Here is a 13,955-nt window from a genome sequence, read left to right on the forward strand (position 1 = left end):
GAGGTACCAGTGCACCCCCCACGTCCTACAGCCACAGACTCTGCCTCTCCACCCTCCTTTATTGCACTGGTAAAACCCAATAACGAGTAAAACCCCGTCAGCAGCAACCACCTGGTCCCAGAGGGCTCCATGCACTGTGAGAACAGGACACCCAGAGACAGCCCTGACCCCTGACAGCCCTCAGGGTTTCTCCAGGCGTGGGTATTTCTTGCGCAGGACGGAGACCTGGTCCTTGAAGAGGACAGGGTCGAGGCGCAGCTGGGAGGACACCAGGGGCATGTAGCCAAACCAGTCCACCAACTGGTTGAGGCAGTCCTGCCGCTGGGAGAAACGTCGGCTGCCAACCACCCCCGCCGTGCCCTTCACCTTGGCAGGGGGAGAGCACGGGGGTGAGGGGCTCCACTCCCTGCTCAGGGGGGTCTCTGCATCCCCATCCGTGCACCCTACCTGCTGGGGCATCATGTCCTTGTGCTGCTTCTTCTGAGTGACCTTGATGGGTGGTAGCTTGGTGACAGCAGCCACCAGGACATTCATCAGGATGTCCTCACAGGCAGCCAGGCCGTCCACCAACTCCCGCAGCCCCACTGGCAGGTACTCGGTGAAGAGGCTGTGGTAGTACCTGGGGAGGGGGCAAGGGGAGGGGCAGGATGCAGCCAAGCCCCCCTTCCTTGAGCCCCTCCCCAGGTGGGTACCTGTGGTAGAAGGCGGCGGTGGTGAGGATGATGGAGAGCTCATTGGTCCATCTGGAGGTGTAGCCCCAACGTCCCTGCTCGGGGTCCCAGAAGTGGCTTTGTGTGGGGAAGCCCACGATGCGCTCAGGGAAGCTGCGCCACACCACGAAGGCAAAGTCCACCTGGCATGGGATGGGGAACGGTGTCACCCACTGTGAGTCACCCACCGCTGTCCCTGCCTTCTCCCGGAGGATATGGGGACATGGGGAGGGCAGGAACTGCTCCTGCCAGCCCTGTGGTGACCACTAAGCACCTGAGGGACCAGGAACTGTGGTGCCCATGGCCTCACCTCGCTGGTTGAGAGGCTGGTGTGCTCATCCAGGCTCAGCACTGCATCCGTCTGGATGGCCGGGTAGGGGAAGAAGCGATCACTGAGCTATGGAGGGGGGAAAGACAGGTTAGGCTGTGCCATGGGGTGGCTGTCCCAGCTCTCTGCTCATGTCCTGACTTGCTGCCTGCATTTCAGCTCCTCTCACCTTCCTCCTGCCCTGGATGATGGTCAGAGGCACAGTGGTCTGGGGCCATTTCCCGCTTGGTGGTGGTGGTTTTTCACAGCTCCACAGCACCAGGATCTGCAGGAGGGATGACAGGTGTGTCCGGGGGGGGTTGGTGGGTTCCTTGCAATGGGACCTGCTCCAGCCCAGCTCATCCCAAAACCATCTTTTGGCAGTTTGGACCAGGATGAACCCACAGGAGGTCCCACCTCCACCCTAGTGGGCTGGTGAGACAGCTCTGCCCACCCAAGAGTGACACCATCAGCCACCCCCTCCCACCCCTAAACCCATCCGTCCCCTTCTCAACCTATGGAACCCTGCCCCATCCCTCCTGCTGGGTCCCTGGGAGCTGCACCAAGCAGCATGGGGCTCAACTCTTCCCACCTGGGCGCAGTATTGGGATCCGGAGACAGCTTGGATGAGCCTGAGGATGGGTTGGGAGAGGGAACCTGCCTGTGAGACCACCCGGATGAAAGCTGTGAACTTCCCAGAGGGGCTGAAGCCTGAAAAAAAGGGTGGGAAAGGACAGATGTCGTGGCATGCACTGAGTCTGCCATGCTCAGCTTGGGCAGGTGGCATCTTACCATGCTGCAGGTAGTAGAAAGGAAAATCCCCGAGGTGGGTTGAGAAGTCAGGCAGGACCAGGAGCCCCCCAGGCAATGTGTTCCAGAGAAAACGGGAGCGGGAACGATGCGGAGACAGACGGTCCTTGATGATCTGTCAGAGGCCAGAGTGATGCTTCCAACACCCTGATTGTGACGCTGGGAGATATGAGAGGGAGCTTGGGGTGGGGACCTCACCTCCAGAGTGGTGTGCACGATCTTGTCCACAGAAGAGAAGTATGCATCCCACAGGAACTGCGTCTGCTGCTGGAAAGCCAGCACGCGCTCCGGGTGGATGCAGCGGACGGCCGAGGGGATCTGTGATGGAGGGGGGGAGCTGGTTTGTCCTCTCAGCCTTCCTCCAGCCCCCTACCGGGGCTCCTCTGCCACCTCCATCCATGCCAAGGGGCAACCCTCCCACTCTGGCCAAGGATGCTTTGCCACCACCTTACTGTGGTGCTGCACCTCCTCTCCCTGGAGCAGGATCTGACCCAGGACCTCCAAGGGTTTGGGTTCAAGAAGATGCTCAACATCCAAGATGAACAATGCCCCAGGGTCGCAGCTGGAATGGGAGCCTCATTCCAGGCTGGATGAGCTTTTCCTGCATCTGTCCACATGAGGGCCACCAGACTTGGCTGCAGGGGTTTCACTGCCAAACCTGGCTGGGGGCTCCACCACCACTGGAATTAGGATTTGGGGTCCCCTGTGCCCAGTGTGGGGCAGGATCTGGACACGGTACCTGCAGCAGAAGCCTCTCACTGCCCACGACAGCAGCTTTGCCCCAGTCGATGGCCTCAGCGAAGGGCAGCTCCCAACCATCACTCAGCAGCACAGGGATGCAGGCGGCCTGTGGTGGGACCCCACAGGCTGGGACAGGGCCCCTGGCCCCTGAGGAAAGGGTGCCCTGTCCCTCTGCCCACCCTGTACCTGCAGAGCCTCCAGGAAGCGGAAGGAGCCCAAGCGTCTGCCCCGGGGCACGATGCAGAAGGTGGAGTTGCGCAGCAGCTCCTGGTAGTCGAACCTGGGATGGGAGATGTGGTGGGAGTTAGGAATGATCCTCCAGTCCCAACCCAGGAGTATTCTGGGGGTCTCACTGGCACCTGGGGGGTGTGCAGCCAGCAGGGCAGTGTTAGGATCGATGGGAGATGATTTTGGCTCTGAATATCCTCAGCTCCATGAGGCTGGTGGAGCAGACGTGCCTTGGGTGATGTGCCTGGGCATCCCTTAACGGAGTGAGGGGATGGTCGGGATAGGACCCTGATGCCCTTTGATGGCATGAACCAGCTTCTCCCACCCTCTGGTAATGAAACTCTATGCAAAGCCACCACCTGAACTCCCAAGCCCGAAACTGCGACGACTCCTCTTCCGTGCCCGGACTTGCCGGGCTGGACTAGCCCTGCCTGCCCTGGCAGCGTTCGGGGGGTGGGGGGCGGCGGGTGCAGCCAGCGTGGCCCCCCGGGCCGGGCTCACCCCCGGGGCTATGAAAGCCCCTTCTGTGTGGTGGTGGTGAGAGGTGTGTCCGCTGCCGGGTCCCTGCGGCCGCGCTGGAAAATCCAATATTGACTTTAGGTCGGGACAGACCCCGACTGTTCCTGCCCGCAGGGAGGGAGGGATGGGCCAGCCAGGCTTTGGATAGGCTGGGAGGGATGTGTGTAGTCCAGCTGTGGGGCTGGGGGGAAAGAACTATCTCCCAGGAGGAAGGGTCTCCCTGCAGTGGGAACGTGGTGCTGGTGCCAGGCTGGCAGTGGAGGATTTGTCCCCTGGAAGCGCTGGAGCACCCTGGAGCATCCTGGCATGCTGGGATGTAGGAAATCAGCCCCAGTGCCAAGTTTTACAATAAAACGTGTCTCTGGATAAACTGTCCCAATGGATACCAAAAGGCTTATTAGTGCACCCTGACTCATTAACACCCAACTTCTCTCTGGGCAACCAGGGGGATGACGGCAGCACAAAGAGCACCCAGACCCCCCCCTTCCCCCCCCCCCCCCATGAAACCACAGCAGTGACAGCCACATCCCCGGGGCCAGAGAGCTGCCACCCTCTCCTTGGGGACCCCAAACCCAGCCATCACCCTCAGAGGCTCCGTGGGGCCATTCCCACTGCCAGGACTGTGTGGGCAGCGGGACACATCCTGAGGGGCAGCTCCCCTCTCCAGCAGTGTCGTGGCGAGGCTGGCGCCGCCCGGGCTGCGGGGCCAAAACCTCCCGATGGAAATACTTCGGTCCTGCTGCGCTGCGGTTTCCGGGCAATCACGGCCGTCAGGGCTTCCTTGTTTTGTTTTAGGAGCCGGGACAGGCGCCCGCAGCGCTCCCTTCGCCCGGCCCCTCCGTGGCTCCGGCCAGGCACGGTGCCACCGGGATCGTCGGCTCCAGAGAGCCTTTCCCAACCCGCTTTGATTGCTCCAAACCCAGGGCAGCCAGCAGCAAGGCTGGCCCTCAGCGCAGCCACAAGCCACCCTTTATCCCTGCACAGAACTAGTTTGTTTCTGGCATCCCCCACGGTGTGAGGAGGATGATGGAACCCCCAGCAAGGCCTTCCTCTGCTCCCTGTGCTGCCTCCACTGGGACAGCATCTGATGTCCCGAACACACTGGGTGAATGGGGCGACTGTGTGTTCTCATTTTGCCAACTGTGGTGTGTCCCCTCCCTGCTGGCCTGTCCCCTGTCCAAATCTGGGAACATCTCCCAGGGCAGGAGGGCATCAATCCCAGAAGGAGGTTGGACAGAGTTGGCCTGGCACGATGGAGATGCTAATGGGTTTTTGCCCAGTGTCCCACAGGGACAAGCAGGGTGGTGGAGGCTGAGGGTCACACAAGAGCACACTGCCCTGTGCCACGTGTTCCCCATCAATCTGCTGCCTAAATCCCTCCTGGGAGAGGTGTAAATCTCCCTGTATTTGCAAACAGCATTAGGGGATTACCTGGGTGGGCAGAGGGGGGTTTCTCATCCCACTGCCCCTCAGCAGAGTTGGTCTTGACCTTGGGCTCCCATCACACACCAGCCCCACTGTCATGCAATGCCCCATCCCAAAAAGACTTTGCTGCAAGGGCTGGCCCTGCTGGGCTGTTGGCACCCACCAGACGGGGCCACACAGTGCGTGACCCATCCCAAAGCCCTGGCTAATCCCAGTGCCAGCACCCCAGCTCCACTTTTACCTCCCAGCACCTCCTAAGATGCTTTGAGGATGATGCCCAACGTGGCCTCCCCCCATCTGCTCTCCGACAGGGTGGCTGTGGGATGTCCTCAGACAGTGGGATGGGCACCTGCCCATTGATGGCTGGATAAGGTCTGTGTTTACCAGGCCTGGACTGGGCAGCTGGTGATGTGTCCCAAGCAGCAGGATGGGATGAGGAGCTGCTGTGTGTCCCTGCAGCATGGAACCCCCCAGACTCACAAAACTTTATCTCCCCAGTTTTTTCACCAAGGTTCATCACACCCTGCTTCCACCATGTCCATTTGTGATGGAGGATGCAGGGGGACCCCCACCCATCCCCACCATCAATTAAGCTTGAGGTTGCCCTCACTGGGATGCCCACATACCCACCCGTTTTGTGGGATTTTTAGTGGAGCCAGTGAGGGGAGATGTTTTGGGCTCATATCCAAGAGAAACGTTGATGTTGGGGGAGGGTGGGAGGGGGGAGAAGAAAAGCGTCATTCATCAGTGGTCGGGAAAAGGGAAATCGTATTAGAGGCGGTGGCAGCGATTGCAGATAAGAGCTGCTCTCACCAGATTACTCCAACTTTAATACAGACCAGCAAAGCCCTGAGCAGTCAGTGCCTCGCTCCCCACTGTGGAATGAAACCCTCATCTACTTCTGGGAGAGCCCAAAACTTCCCTCACTGGAGGTTCAACCACCACAGACAGGTGCAGCTGCACCCCACAGAGAGACAGGAACATTTGTGGGGCATCCTGCCCCCCAGACCCCATTTCCTGCCCCATCTCCAACTCACTTTTCGTAGTCAATATTATCCTTGTCACAGCGGGTGTCCTTGTGCTTCTCCCAGTCCTTGCCGTGCTTGCAGGTGGTGAGGGAGATGATGTCCTTCCCATTGTGGATGTGGTGCAGTGCGTTGCGGGTGCCGGAGCCGATGCCGGTCAGGTACCTCTTCCCCTTGAACACCAACAAGTATTTCTTTTTTGGGGGGATTGAGTCCTGATACAGCCACCCCTTCTCCCCGCCGCGCTGCGGGTGGTCCTTGGAGAACAGAGGAATGGAGATGTCAAAGCCAGGCCGAAAGCTCTCAGTGTCAAAGCTGGCTTTGGCCAGCATGGCCTGGCCGATGTCAAAGCCCAGGTCCTCGGTGTAGTTGGGCCAGGTGCCTGAGTAGAGGTTGAAGATGAGGTGGTTCCGGCCGCCATTCCAGAGTGGGAAGCTGCGGATTTTCTCATCGACATTACGGACATATTGGCGTGAAAGGTGGTCGCGGTCCAGCGTGTCGATGCTGAGGATGAAGAGGCAGGCCTGCTCGGGGTCTGGGGTGTAGTAGCGGGAGCGCTCGATGGATGTGAGGATTTTGCCATAGCTCTCTGAGATGGGCTGGTCCCTCTCCCGGGGGTAGGTGAAGACTTTGAAGCCGTTCTCACAGCTGGAGAAGTCGAAGCAGGTTTCCATGCGGCATCTGCTGTTCTTGTAGATGCTCAGCCACGCTGCCCGCCGCTCCTGGGGTGACAGCAGGGAGGGGTCTCCATCCCTCTGGAGCTCCTCGGGGTCTGCAAAGTTTTTGAGGAGGAACCGATCTGTCCAGTGGGGCCAGTTCCTCTGGACTTCGGCTTTCCTCCCAGAAAAGAAAGGAAGACGGTGCAGCTGGTCTCTTCCAAAGAAGAAAAGCAGGAGCCAAGAGGCGAGGAAAGTCAGGAAAATGTATTTCTTCCTGGTCTGCATAGGTTCACACACAGCCCCGGCTCCTCATCGGGCACAGATGGGTGCCAGAGACTGGTGGAAAGGCCGATGTCCCAAACCCAGGCGGGTGGTGGGACAGCTCTGGACCCCCCGGTATCGTCCTGTGCCTTTGCAGTCCGTGACAAACCCCACTTGCTGCCCTCCCTGTCCAGGGCTGTGCTGGTTTTTCGGGACTGTTCCGCTCTCCAGCCGCGGAGCAGAGCCTGGTGCAGAGGTGTCCCAGCCTCTCACTTCTCTGGGCTCCCGCGTCGCGACAATGACATTTCCATTGCTTGGCTCAGCTTCAAATCCCTGGAGAAGGGGAGAGGTCGCGCCGTCACCGTCCTGTCGCCGCCAACGTGTCACCGCAAGCAGCCCCACACATCCCTGCGGCAGGACCCCCCTCCCCAGCCTCCTGGGAATAAAAACTCGAGAATAAACCCTCCCGCTGCCACCGGAGCCCCTTTATCTCCAACTGCTCTTTACCTGCCCGGTCCCCGAGTTACCTTCGGGGCCGCGCAGCCCCGGGTGGGTGTCGGGTCGCCGTGCCCCGAAGTGCCGATGCCCGGCTGCCCGCGGCTCCGGGCTGCATTCCCGACAGGGAAAGGCGGCGGAGCAGCCGCCGTGCCGCCCCGCCGGGCTCTCGGTGCGCGGCCGCACGGAGGAGCTGCTGCGGGAGGCTCCGCGCAGCCCCGTTCCCAGGGGTGCCGGGGCTCCGGGTGTGCGTCCCCCTTGTCACCTTGTCCGTCTATCCCTCCCTGTCCCCGTGTCCCACAGGTTGCCTGTGCAAGACGGCGGCTGCCTGCAGCCCTCGTTGCTGCTTGTCCTTCTGTCCCCCCTCCCCGAGGCTGGCTGTCCCCTGTCTGTCCTGCTCTGGGCTGGCTGTTCTCTATCCGTCTGTCTGTCCCGCACTGGGATGGCTGTCCCTCTTCTACCCTTGGGGCTGGCTGTCTCTCGTCCGTCTGTCTTCACCCGGTGCTGGCTGTCCCCTGTCTGTCTGCCTGTTCCCCCGGGGCCGGCTGTCCCCTTTCCCTCGTCGGAGCTGGCTGTCCCCTGTCCGTTTGTCCCCCTCCGGGCTGGTTGTCCCCAGTCCGTCTGCCTGTCCCGCCGCGGTCTGGCTGTCCCCTGTCCGCCTGTCGGTCTCCCGGGACTGTCTGACCCCTGTGTCCTGCTCTTCCCGGTCAGTTCCCGGCCCCGCTTCCCGGCCGGTCCCGGTGGTCCATCGTCACCCCCAAGCCCCACGTGCCCCCCCCCGCCCGCATCTGTTACACCGCGCGTGGCCACGCCCACCTCTCCTCCCATTGGCTGTCAGCTCATCAGATGGGCGTGGTTAGGGGAGCCGCGCCTCTGCCGCTCATTCCCATTGGCCGCGCCCACGTGGGACGGGGATCCCCGCGCGCGGGGGGTGCCCCCGCTGGGGTCCGCAGGGTCCTTGTGCCCTCCCCCGCGGGGACCCACCCACGTCCCGTGTCCCCGTGTCACCCGGTGCCGGGGATTCCCGAGCAGGACCGGCTCGTCCCCCTGGTCTCAGCGCCTCTGTGCCCCTCCCCGGGGGACCCCCAAAGGGAATCCCAAAGTTATAGGGCAGCAGTGGGGGCGCGATGGGGCAGCGATGGGGAGCAGGGTAGAAATACAGCTGGGGCGACCTCCACCAGTGGCACCTCATGGCTTTGATGTCATCCCCAGGCTCCCGCGGCCCCTGGGCTCCAAGGACACTCTCCGGGTTCCAAGGACATCCCTCGGGCTCCAGCGACCCCCAGGGTTCCAAGGACACGCCAGCGTTCCAATGACACCTCCAGAAGACCCTCAGGCAGGGGCAGGAGGGACGAACCTTTCTGCGTCCTTACTGTCAAAATCAATGCCAGCTCCCAGCCTGGCCGTGCCCAGGGCCCATGGCACAAAGCTGGGGGTAGACTGTGGGGTTCACCTTCTTAGGGGGTAGAAATGGGGGTCCCAGCCTGGCCTGATCCCTTCAAATCAGAGTAAGAACTCTTGGTGGGGTGACTGAAACAGGAGCTGGGTAGGGTGTGCACTGAGTTAATAATCCCTTTAAAGGAAGTCTCTGTGAGTGCTGTGTGAGACCAGTGTGGTGGTCCCCAGTGACACCCACAGCACAGGGACCCCAGGGGTTCCCCAGTGGGACTCCCACAGTCCTGCTGGGCTGGACTGCAAGGGCAGGCTCGTCCTGAGCAGCTGATTCTTTGCCCACCATCTCCAGCTGGAACCTTCTCCCAGGGCAATGTGGAGTTGCTGAGCCCCATTTTGGGGAGCCAGGCGTGGGCTGGGACGGGCAGCAGGGGCAGGTCAGGTCTCGTCTCTCCCACCCTGTCCTGGCATTCCCGGCCGCTCCAACCGCCCTTCCCGCCGGCCAGGCAAGCTGGGACGCGACAGAGTGTTGGATCCCATCCATTAGAGTAATAACCTGGCCAGCCCCAGCCTGCTGGGATCAGCCTCTGGGGGGCTGTGGTGGCCACAATGGGCTGGGGTCCCGATTCAGGGACCCCTCAAGAAAAGGATTTTATTGCTTCTCCATAAAATCATATGGTCTTTACTAATTTTCAGACCTGTACTAAAGTTGTATTTTATATTAATTTTTGATTTTAGCTTGTAGCCAAGTTTGTCAATTATCTTAACCACACGTAGCTTTAAACAAAGAGGAATCTAACCCTGTAGCTGTAAGATGGACTTTAAGAAATAAACCAAAAACCTTGTTTAGATTAGAAACTGAGCTGTAAGAAGTAAATCAGTCCCCTCTCCCTGCCCCAGCAGCCAAGTGGGACCCAGGTGACACACACAGTGACAGTCCCAGGGCCCCATCCAGCACCCAGGGGATTGTGCTGGGGAGCCCAGAGTGGGGCTGTGTGTGGGGCAGCTTGGCAGGGACGGTTTTACCAAATCTTTGGATATTTATTTGCCAGCCTTACAGGCTCAGTCCCACAGGGAATTAATCCCTGGCCACAGAGGGGATTACTGCAGTCCCAGGGCCGCTTTAGCTCCAGAAAGCGGATTAACAGAAGGGCAGGGAACGTGGGGACGGGCAGTGGGAGCCCCAGAACACCTCTGGGCTCTGGGGGGGACACGTGGGCAATCCTGGGGGCAGGAACCTGGCTGGGTGCAGACAGGGACAGGGCAGCTCAGGGTTGGGTGCTGCCCGTGGACACAGCTCCTCACAGCCCCCCATGGAGATGCCAGATCTCTTATGGGGTCACTGGGAACACTGGTTTTACACTGGAAGCACTGGGAACTGTGGTTTTACACGGAGTTGTGGTTTTGCACTGGTGGGTCTGCGAGCTGTGATTTGCCCTGGGAACTGTGGCTTCACACTGGTGGGACTGGGAGTTTTGTCTTGTCCTGATGCCATTGGGAGCTGTGATGGTGCACTGGGGGCACTGGGAGCCGTGGTTTGGATTGGTGTCACTGGGAGCTGTAGTCCACGTGCACGGGTAGCACTGGGAGCTGTAGTGCAGAGTTCACTGGGGCGTGCTGGGAGCTGTGACCTGGGCACTGGTGAGTGCAGGGAGCGACTGGGGGAGCTGTTGCTGGGATCTGGGGGGGTGCACAGAGGGAAACTTGGAGCTGCGGGAGCCCTGAGGGCTTGGGAGGGGCACAGATAGTGCAGGGAGAGCTCTTGGGAGCACTGGGGGCTGCGGGGTTGAGGGCACTGGGAACTGGGGTGGAGCTGGAGGGCACTGGGAGCTGGGAGGAGCACTAGGAGCTGGGGAACTACTGGGAGCTGCGATGATAACTGGGGGCGCTGGGGGGAGCACTGGGAGCTGCAGGAAGGGCTCTGGGAGAAGGGCACTGGGAAGCACTGGGATGTGTAGTTCAGCTGCGCATACTGGGAGATGTGGTCCGAGGACACAGCGCATACTGGGAGGTGTGGTCCCATCCTAAGGCCATGCTGGGAGTTGTGGTTCCCCAGCCCCGGGCGCTGCTGGAAGTTGTAGTTCTGCAATGGGGGATGCAGATCCCCGTCCCCCCGTGTGCCCAGTGGCTCCCGTGGGTGTCACCCCTGCACTGACTTCTCGGTCGCACATCCCCGGTGCCACCTCAGCTCTGCCTGCCCCAGCCCCCTGAAGGGGGAACGGGGACCCTCAGAAGGGTGGGCATGGGGCAACATCAGCCCCAGGGGCACACTTGGGCAGCTCCTGGGAGAGGAACTGGGGGGTTTCATCCCTGAGCAGCCCCGGGGGGAACTGGAGGTGAGGTGGGGAATTAGGAGCCTCGTTTCTCCTCTTTCTGTGCTGTGTTTGCTGATGTGGTGCTGGTGTCTGGGCAGTGGGAGAGGAGCAAGGGAAGGAGGAAGGAGCGAGTTAGGGGGGACAGATGCTGACCTCATGTCTCTGCCCAGGCTCGGCAGTGGCAGCATGGGGGGGCTGCTGGCACTGCCCCAGGGGAAGGGACCTCACCATGTCGGCTGCACGGATGTCATGGTGGGCCACACGCGGCAGGTACGGGGGACAGGGATGGGGATTGGAACAGGGATCAGATGGGAATAGGGACAGAATTTCGTGCACAGCAGATTTTGCTGGGGGCACGGCCACCACACACTGTGCTGTCCCCAGTGTGTTTCCCTTCCCCTCTCTCCCCCAGGGACTCTTCCTCCGCCTGTTCTACCCCTCCCTGCCCCGGGCAGGGGCCACGGAGCCGCTCTGGATCCCGCGCTCCGAGTACTGTGCCGGGCTGGCTGACTCCGCCCTCCGGCGCCGCTGGTGCTCAGCCCTGCTCAGCATCGCCATCGGTGAGGGGGGTCATCCTCCACCCTGGGTGCTCCCCTGTCCTTAGGGACCCTCTCCCGATGGGGGTTCCTTGGAGACCCTCTCCCTGAGCAGAGCTGAGTCCCTGGAGCAGCAGGGACCTGCTGCAGCAACAACACCCACTGCCTGTGTCCCCCTGTTTTCTGGGGGTTTCTCCTCCCCACAGGCTCCTGCAGAGTTCCAGTCAGCTGGAATGGGCCTTTCAAGCCCCACAGCAGTGGGTACCCCCTGATCATCTTCTCCCATGGCCTGGGAGCCTTTCGGTAGGATGAGCCCCAAGCAGGGCTGTGAGTGCTGAGCCCTTTCCCAGGGCTGGGATAGGGATGTCGGTGTCAAGAGCCACCTGTGGCCCTGCTTGGACCTGCCCTGACCCTCCTGGTCTCCCTTGCAGGACCCTGTACTCCTCTATCTGCACAGAACTGGCGTCCTGGGGCTTCGTGGTGGCAGCTCTGGAGCACAGGTTGGTGCCCTGGTCTCCATCAAATTTAGCTGCCATGCTGAGGCCAGCAGAACATAGTGCTCCAGGGAGCTGCTGGTGCCTCCCGGACATGGCCACATTCCCTCCTGGCACTGCAGGGACCATTCTGCTGCCACCACCTATTTCTGCACAGCAGAGGCTGGGAGGGAGGAGTGGATCCCCTTCCAACAGGTGCCACAAGGGCAGAAGGAGTTTTATTTCCGGAACAAGCAGGTACCAAGGTGGGGAAATTCAGGGTGTTTGCTGTAGTTCAGGGAAAGCCCTGTCAGGTCCAAGAGCTGGAGGGACAAGTGTGGGTAGGCACTGTGGGGAAGATCTGATCCCAAATTTGTGGGTGGAGCAGCTGGGCTAACCAGGGGAGGGATGGCTCTGGCTCCCAGGTTCATCAGAGAGCAGAGGAATGTGTGCAGGCGCTCTGGCTCTTCAAGGACATCACCAGTGGAAAATCTGTCCCAAACATCCTTCACCAGGACTTGGATCTCTCTATGCTCAAGGTATCTGGGTCTGTCTGTGAAGGACTTGCTGGGGAATTGGGTGGGGATGGGGAGTCCAGATTTCCTTTGGCAGCAGGATCAGTCCTTGCTACCTGAGACTTTTTCTCCTGGGACAAGCAGGGTCTGTGCAGAGCCACAGCTTTCCTCATCTTCTTGGAGCCACTCTTCCCCTTTCTTCCTCTGGATTCTGGGAAGCCAAGTCCCATCACACCAGCAGTGAAAATGAGACACGGTGTCTTCCCTACTTGGAGTGGGATTTTTCTGATCTTCCCTTGGCTTTTTCTTCCCTAATCAGGGACCTCCTGCAGTGAGGCTTGGGCACAGCTTTTCTCCTTTTTGCAGGGCAACATTGATCTGACCAAAGTGGCTGTCATGGGCCATTCCTTTGGCGGGGTGACAGCGGTGCTGGCCTTGGTGAAAGAGCCCAGCTTCAGGTAAGCCACAGCAAGGACAAGGTGTGTGTGGAAGCTCGAGGGACATGTGGCTCATCCTGGTGGCAAGGAAAGCCATGGTGGGTGTCCATCCTGCTGCAGGTGTGCAGTGGCTCTCGATGCCTGGATGTTCCCCCTGGAGAACATGCTGTACCCAGAGGTGCCCAAGCCTGTGCTTTTCATCAACACCGAGAAGTTCCAGACTCCAGAAAGTGTTGCCAAAATGAAGAGGTTGAGCTCCAGGAACAGCCAGACCAAGATTATAACCGTGCTGTGAGTTGGGGCCAGGGCACCCACCTGTTCAAGGGAGCACCTATAGGCTGTGTCCCAGCAGGAGAACCTCTCCCCAGCTCCCACTGAAGCACAGCCCTTCCCTGTGCAGGGGAACTGTGCATGAGAGCCAGACCGACTTCGCCTTTCTCCCTGGGAAGCTCATCAGCCGCATCTTCGGCACGAGGGGGACCCTGGACCCCAACAAGGGTCTGGCCATCACCAGCCGGGCAGCTCTGGCCTTCCTGCAGAGGCATCTCAGTACGGGTGGAGGGCACATTGTCTGAGGGCTCGGGAGGGCAGGAGAGGTCCCCAGCTTGTGGGGGGCTGTGGAGCGGCTGCTGCCTCCCTGGGCTTGGGATTGGTGATTCCCAAAGCAAAGGGGTCTTGTGGCTGCTCCTTGGTGACACTTGGAGTCAGGCTGTAGTAACCCCCTCACCATCTGTTCCCTGTGCAGACCTGGAAGAGGAGTTTGAGCAGTGGAACGACCTCCTTGAAGGCGTGGGAGACTCAGTTGTTCCAGAAGCACCGTTCTGCCAGTCCAACCTGTAGCTGCTCCGAGGCTGGAGTTCTCTCCTTCTTGCCCAAAATGATCCGTAAAGGAGCCAGGAAGGGCAGGAGGACCCATTGGGAGAGCAGGACCTGGAGACTGTCCTTGTAGGACATCTGGTGACTGAGGTGCTCAGGGAATGTGCTGGGAGAGCCCTCCCTGCTCATGTGCCTTCAGTGGGGGCTGTGGGCTGTTTTATTATTCCCTTATGAATAAAATCCACAGGGATAAAGATTGTGGAAAAACTGGACTCAGATTTTTAACAATGT

At 60.3% G+C, this 13,955-nt stretch overlaps 2 protein-coding genes across 9 annotated transcripts; one reads left to right on the forward strand and one right to left on the reverse strand.

Moving 5' to 3' along the window:
* Positions 1 to 41: 41 nt before the first annotated feature.
* EXTL1 (exostosin like glycosyltransferase 1) lies at positions 42 to 7,934 on the reverse strand. Of its 6 annotated transcripts, none has more exons than XM_071576894.1 (12): positions 7,193 to 7,934; positions 5,778 to 7,018; positions 2,755 to 2,848; positions 2,567 to 2,674; positions 2,026 to 2,145; positions 1,810 to 1,942; positions 1,610 to 1,728; positions 1,208 to 1,303; positions 1,021 to 1,107; positions 693 to 853; positions 448 to 619; positions 42 to 258 (listed from the first exon to the last, which is right to left on the reverse strand). In XM_071576894.1, the coding sequence occupies exons 2-12, from the start codon at positions 6,707 to 6,709 to the stop codon at positions 181 to 183; spliced, it is 2,100 nt and encodes a 699-aa protein (XP_071432995.1). In that variant the 5' UTR covers positions 6,710 to 7,018; positions 7,193 to 7,934; the 3' UTR covers positions 42 to 180. The 6 variants fall into 6 exon arrangements, with proteins under 6 accessions (XP_071432995.1, XP_071432994.1, XP_071432993.1 ...); XM_071576893.1 differs by having other exon boundaries at positions 42 to 321; XM_071576892.1 differs by having other exon boundaries at positions 42 to 366.
* A 2,233-nt stretch (positions 7,935 to 10,167) lies between these two features.
* PAFAH2 (platelet activating factor acetylhydrolase 2) lies at positions 10,168 to 13,936 on the forward strand. Of its 3 annotated transcripts, XM_071576631.1 has the most exons (11): positions 10,168 to 10,213; positions 11,058 to 11,157; positions 11,300 to 11,447; positions 11,630 to 11,726; positions 11,855 to 11,923; positions 12,040 to 12,154; positions 12,322 to 12,435; positions 12,778 to 12,869; positions 12,969 to 13,139; positions 13,249 to 13,397; positions 13,594 to 13,936. In XM_071576631.1, the coding sequence occupies exons 2-11, from the start codon at positions 11,074 to 11,076 to the stop codon at positions 13,686 to 13,688; spliced, it is 1,134 nt and encodes a 377-aa protein (XP_071432732.1). In that variant the 5' UTR covers positions 10,168 to 10,213; positions 11,058 to 11,073; the 3' UTR covers positions 13,689 to 13,936. The 3 variants fall into 3 exon arrangements, with proteins under 3 accessions (XP_071432732.1, XP_071432733.1, XP_071432734.1); XM_071576632.1 differs by lacking the exon at positions 12,322 to 12,435; XM_071576633.1 differs by lacking the exon at positions 13,249 to 13,397 and having other exon boundaries at positions 13,594 to 13,698.
* Positions 13,937 to 13,955: the final 19 nt, after the last annotated feature.

The sequence above is a fragment of the Pithys albifrons genome, chromosome 24, assembly GCF_047495875.1.
Source record: "Pithys albifrons albifrons isolate INPA30051 chromosome 24, PitAlb_v1, whole genome shotgun sequence".
Taxonomy (NCBI): domain Eukaryota; kingdom Metazoa; phylum Chordata; class Aves; order Passeriformes; family Thamnophilidae; genus Pithys; species Pithys albifrons.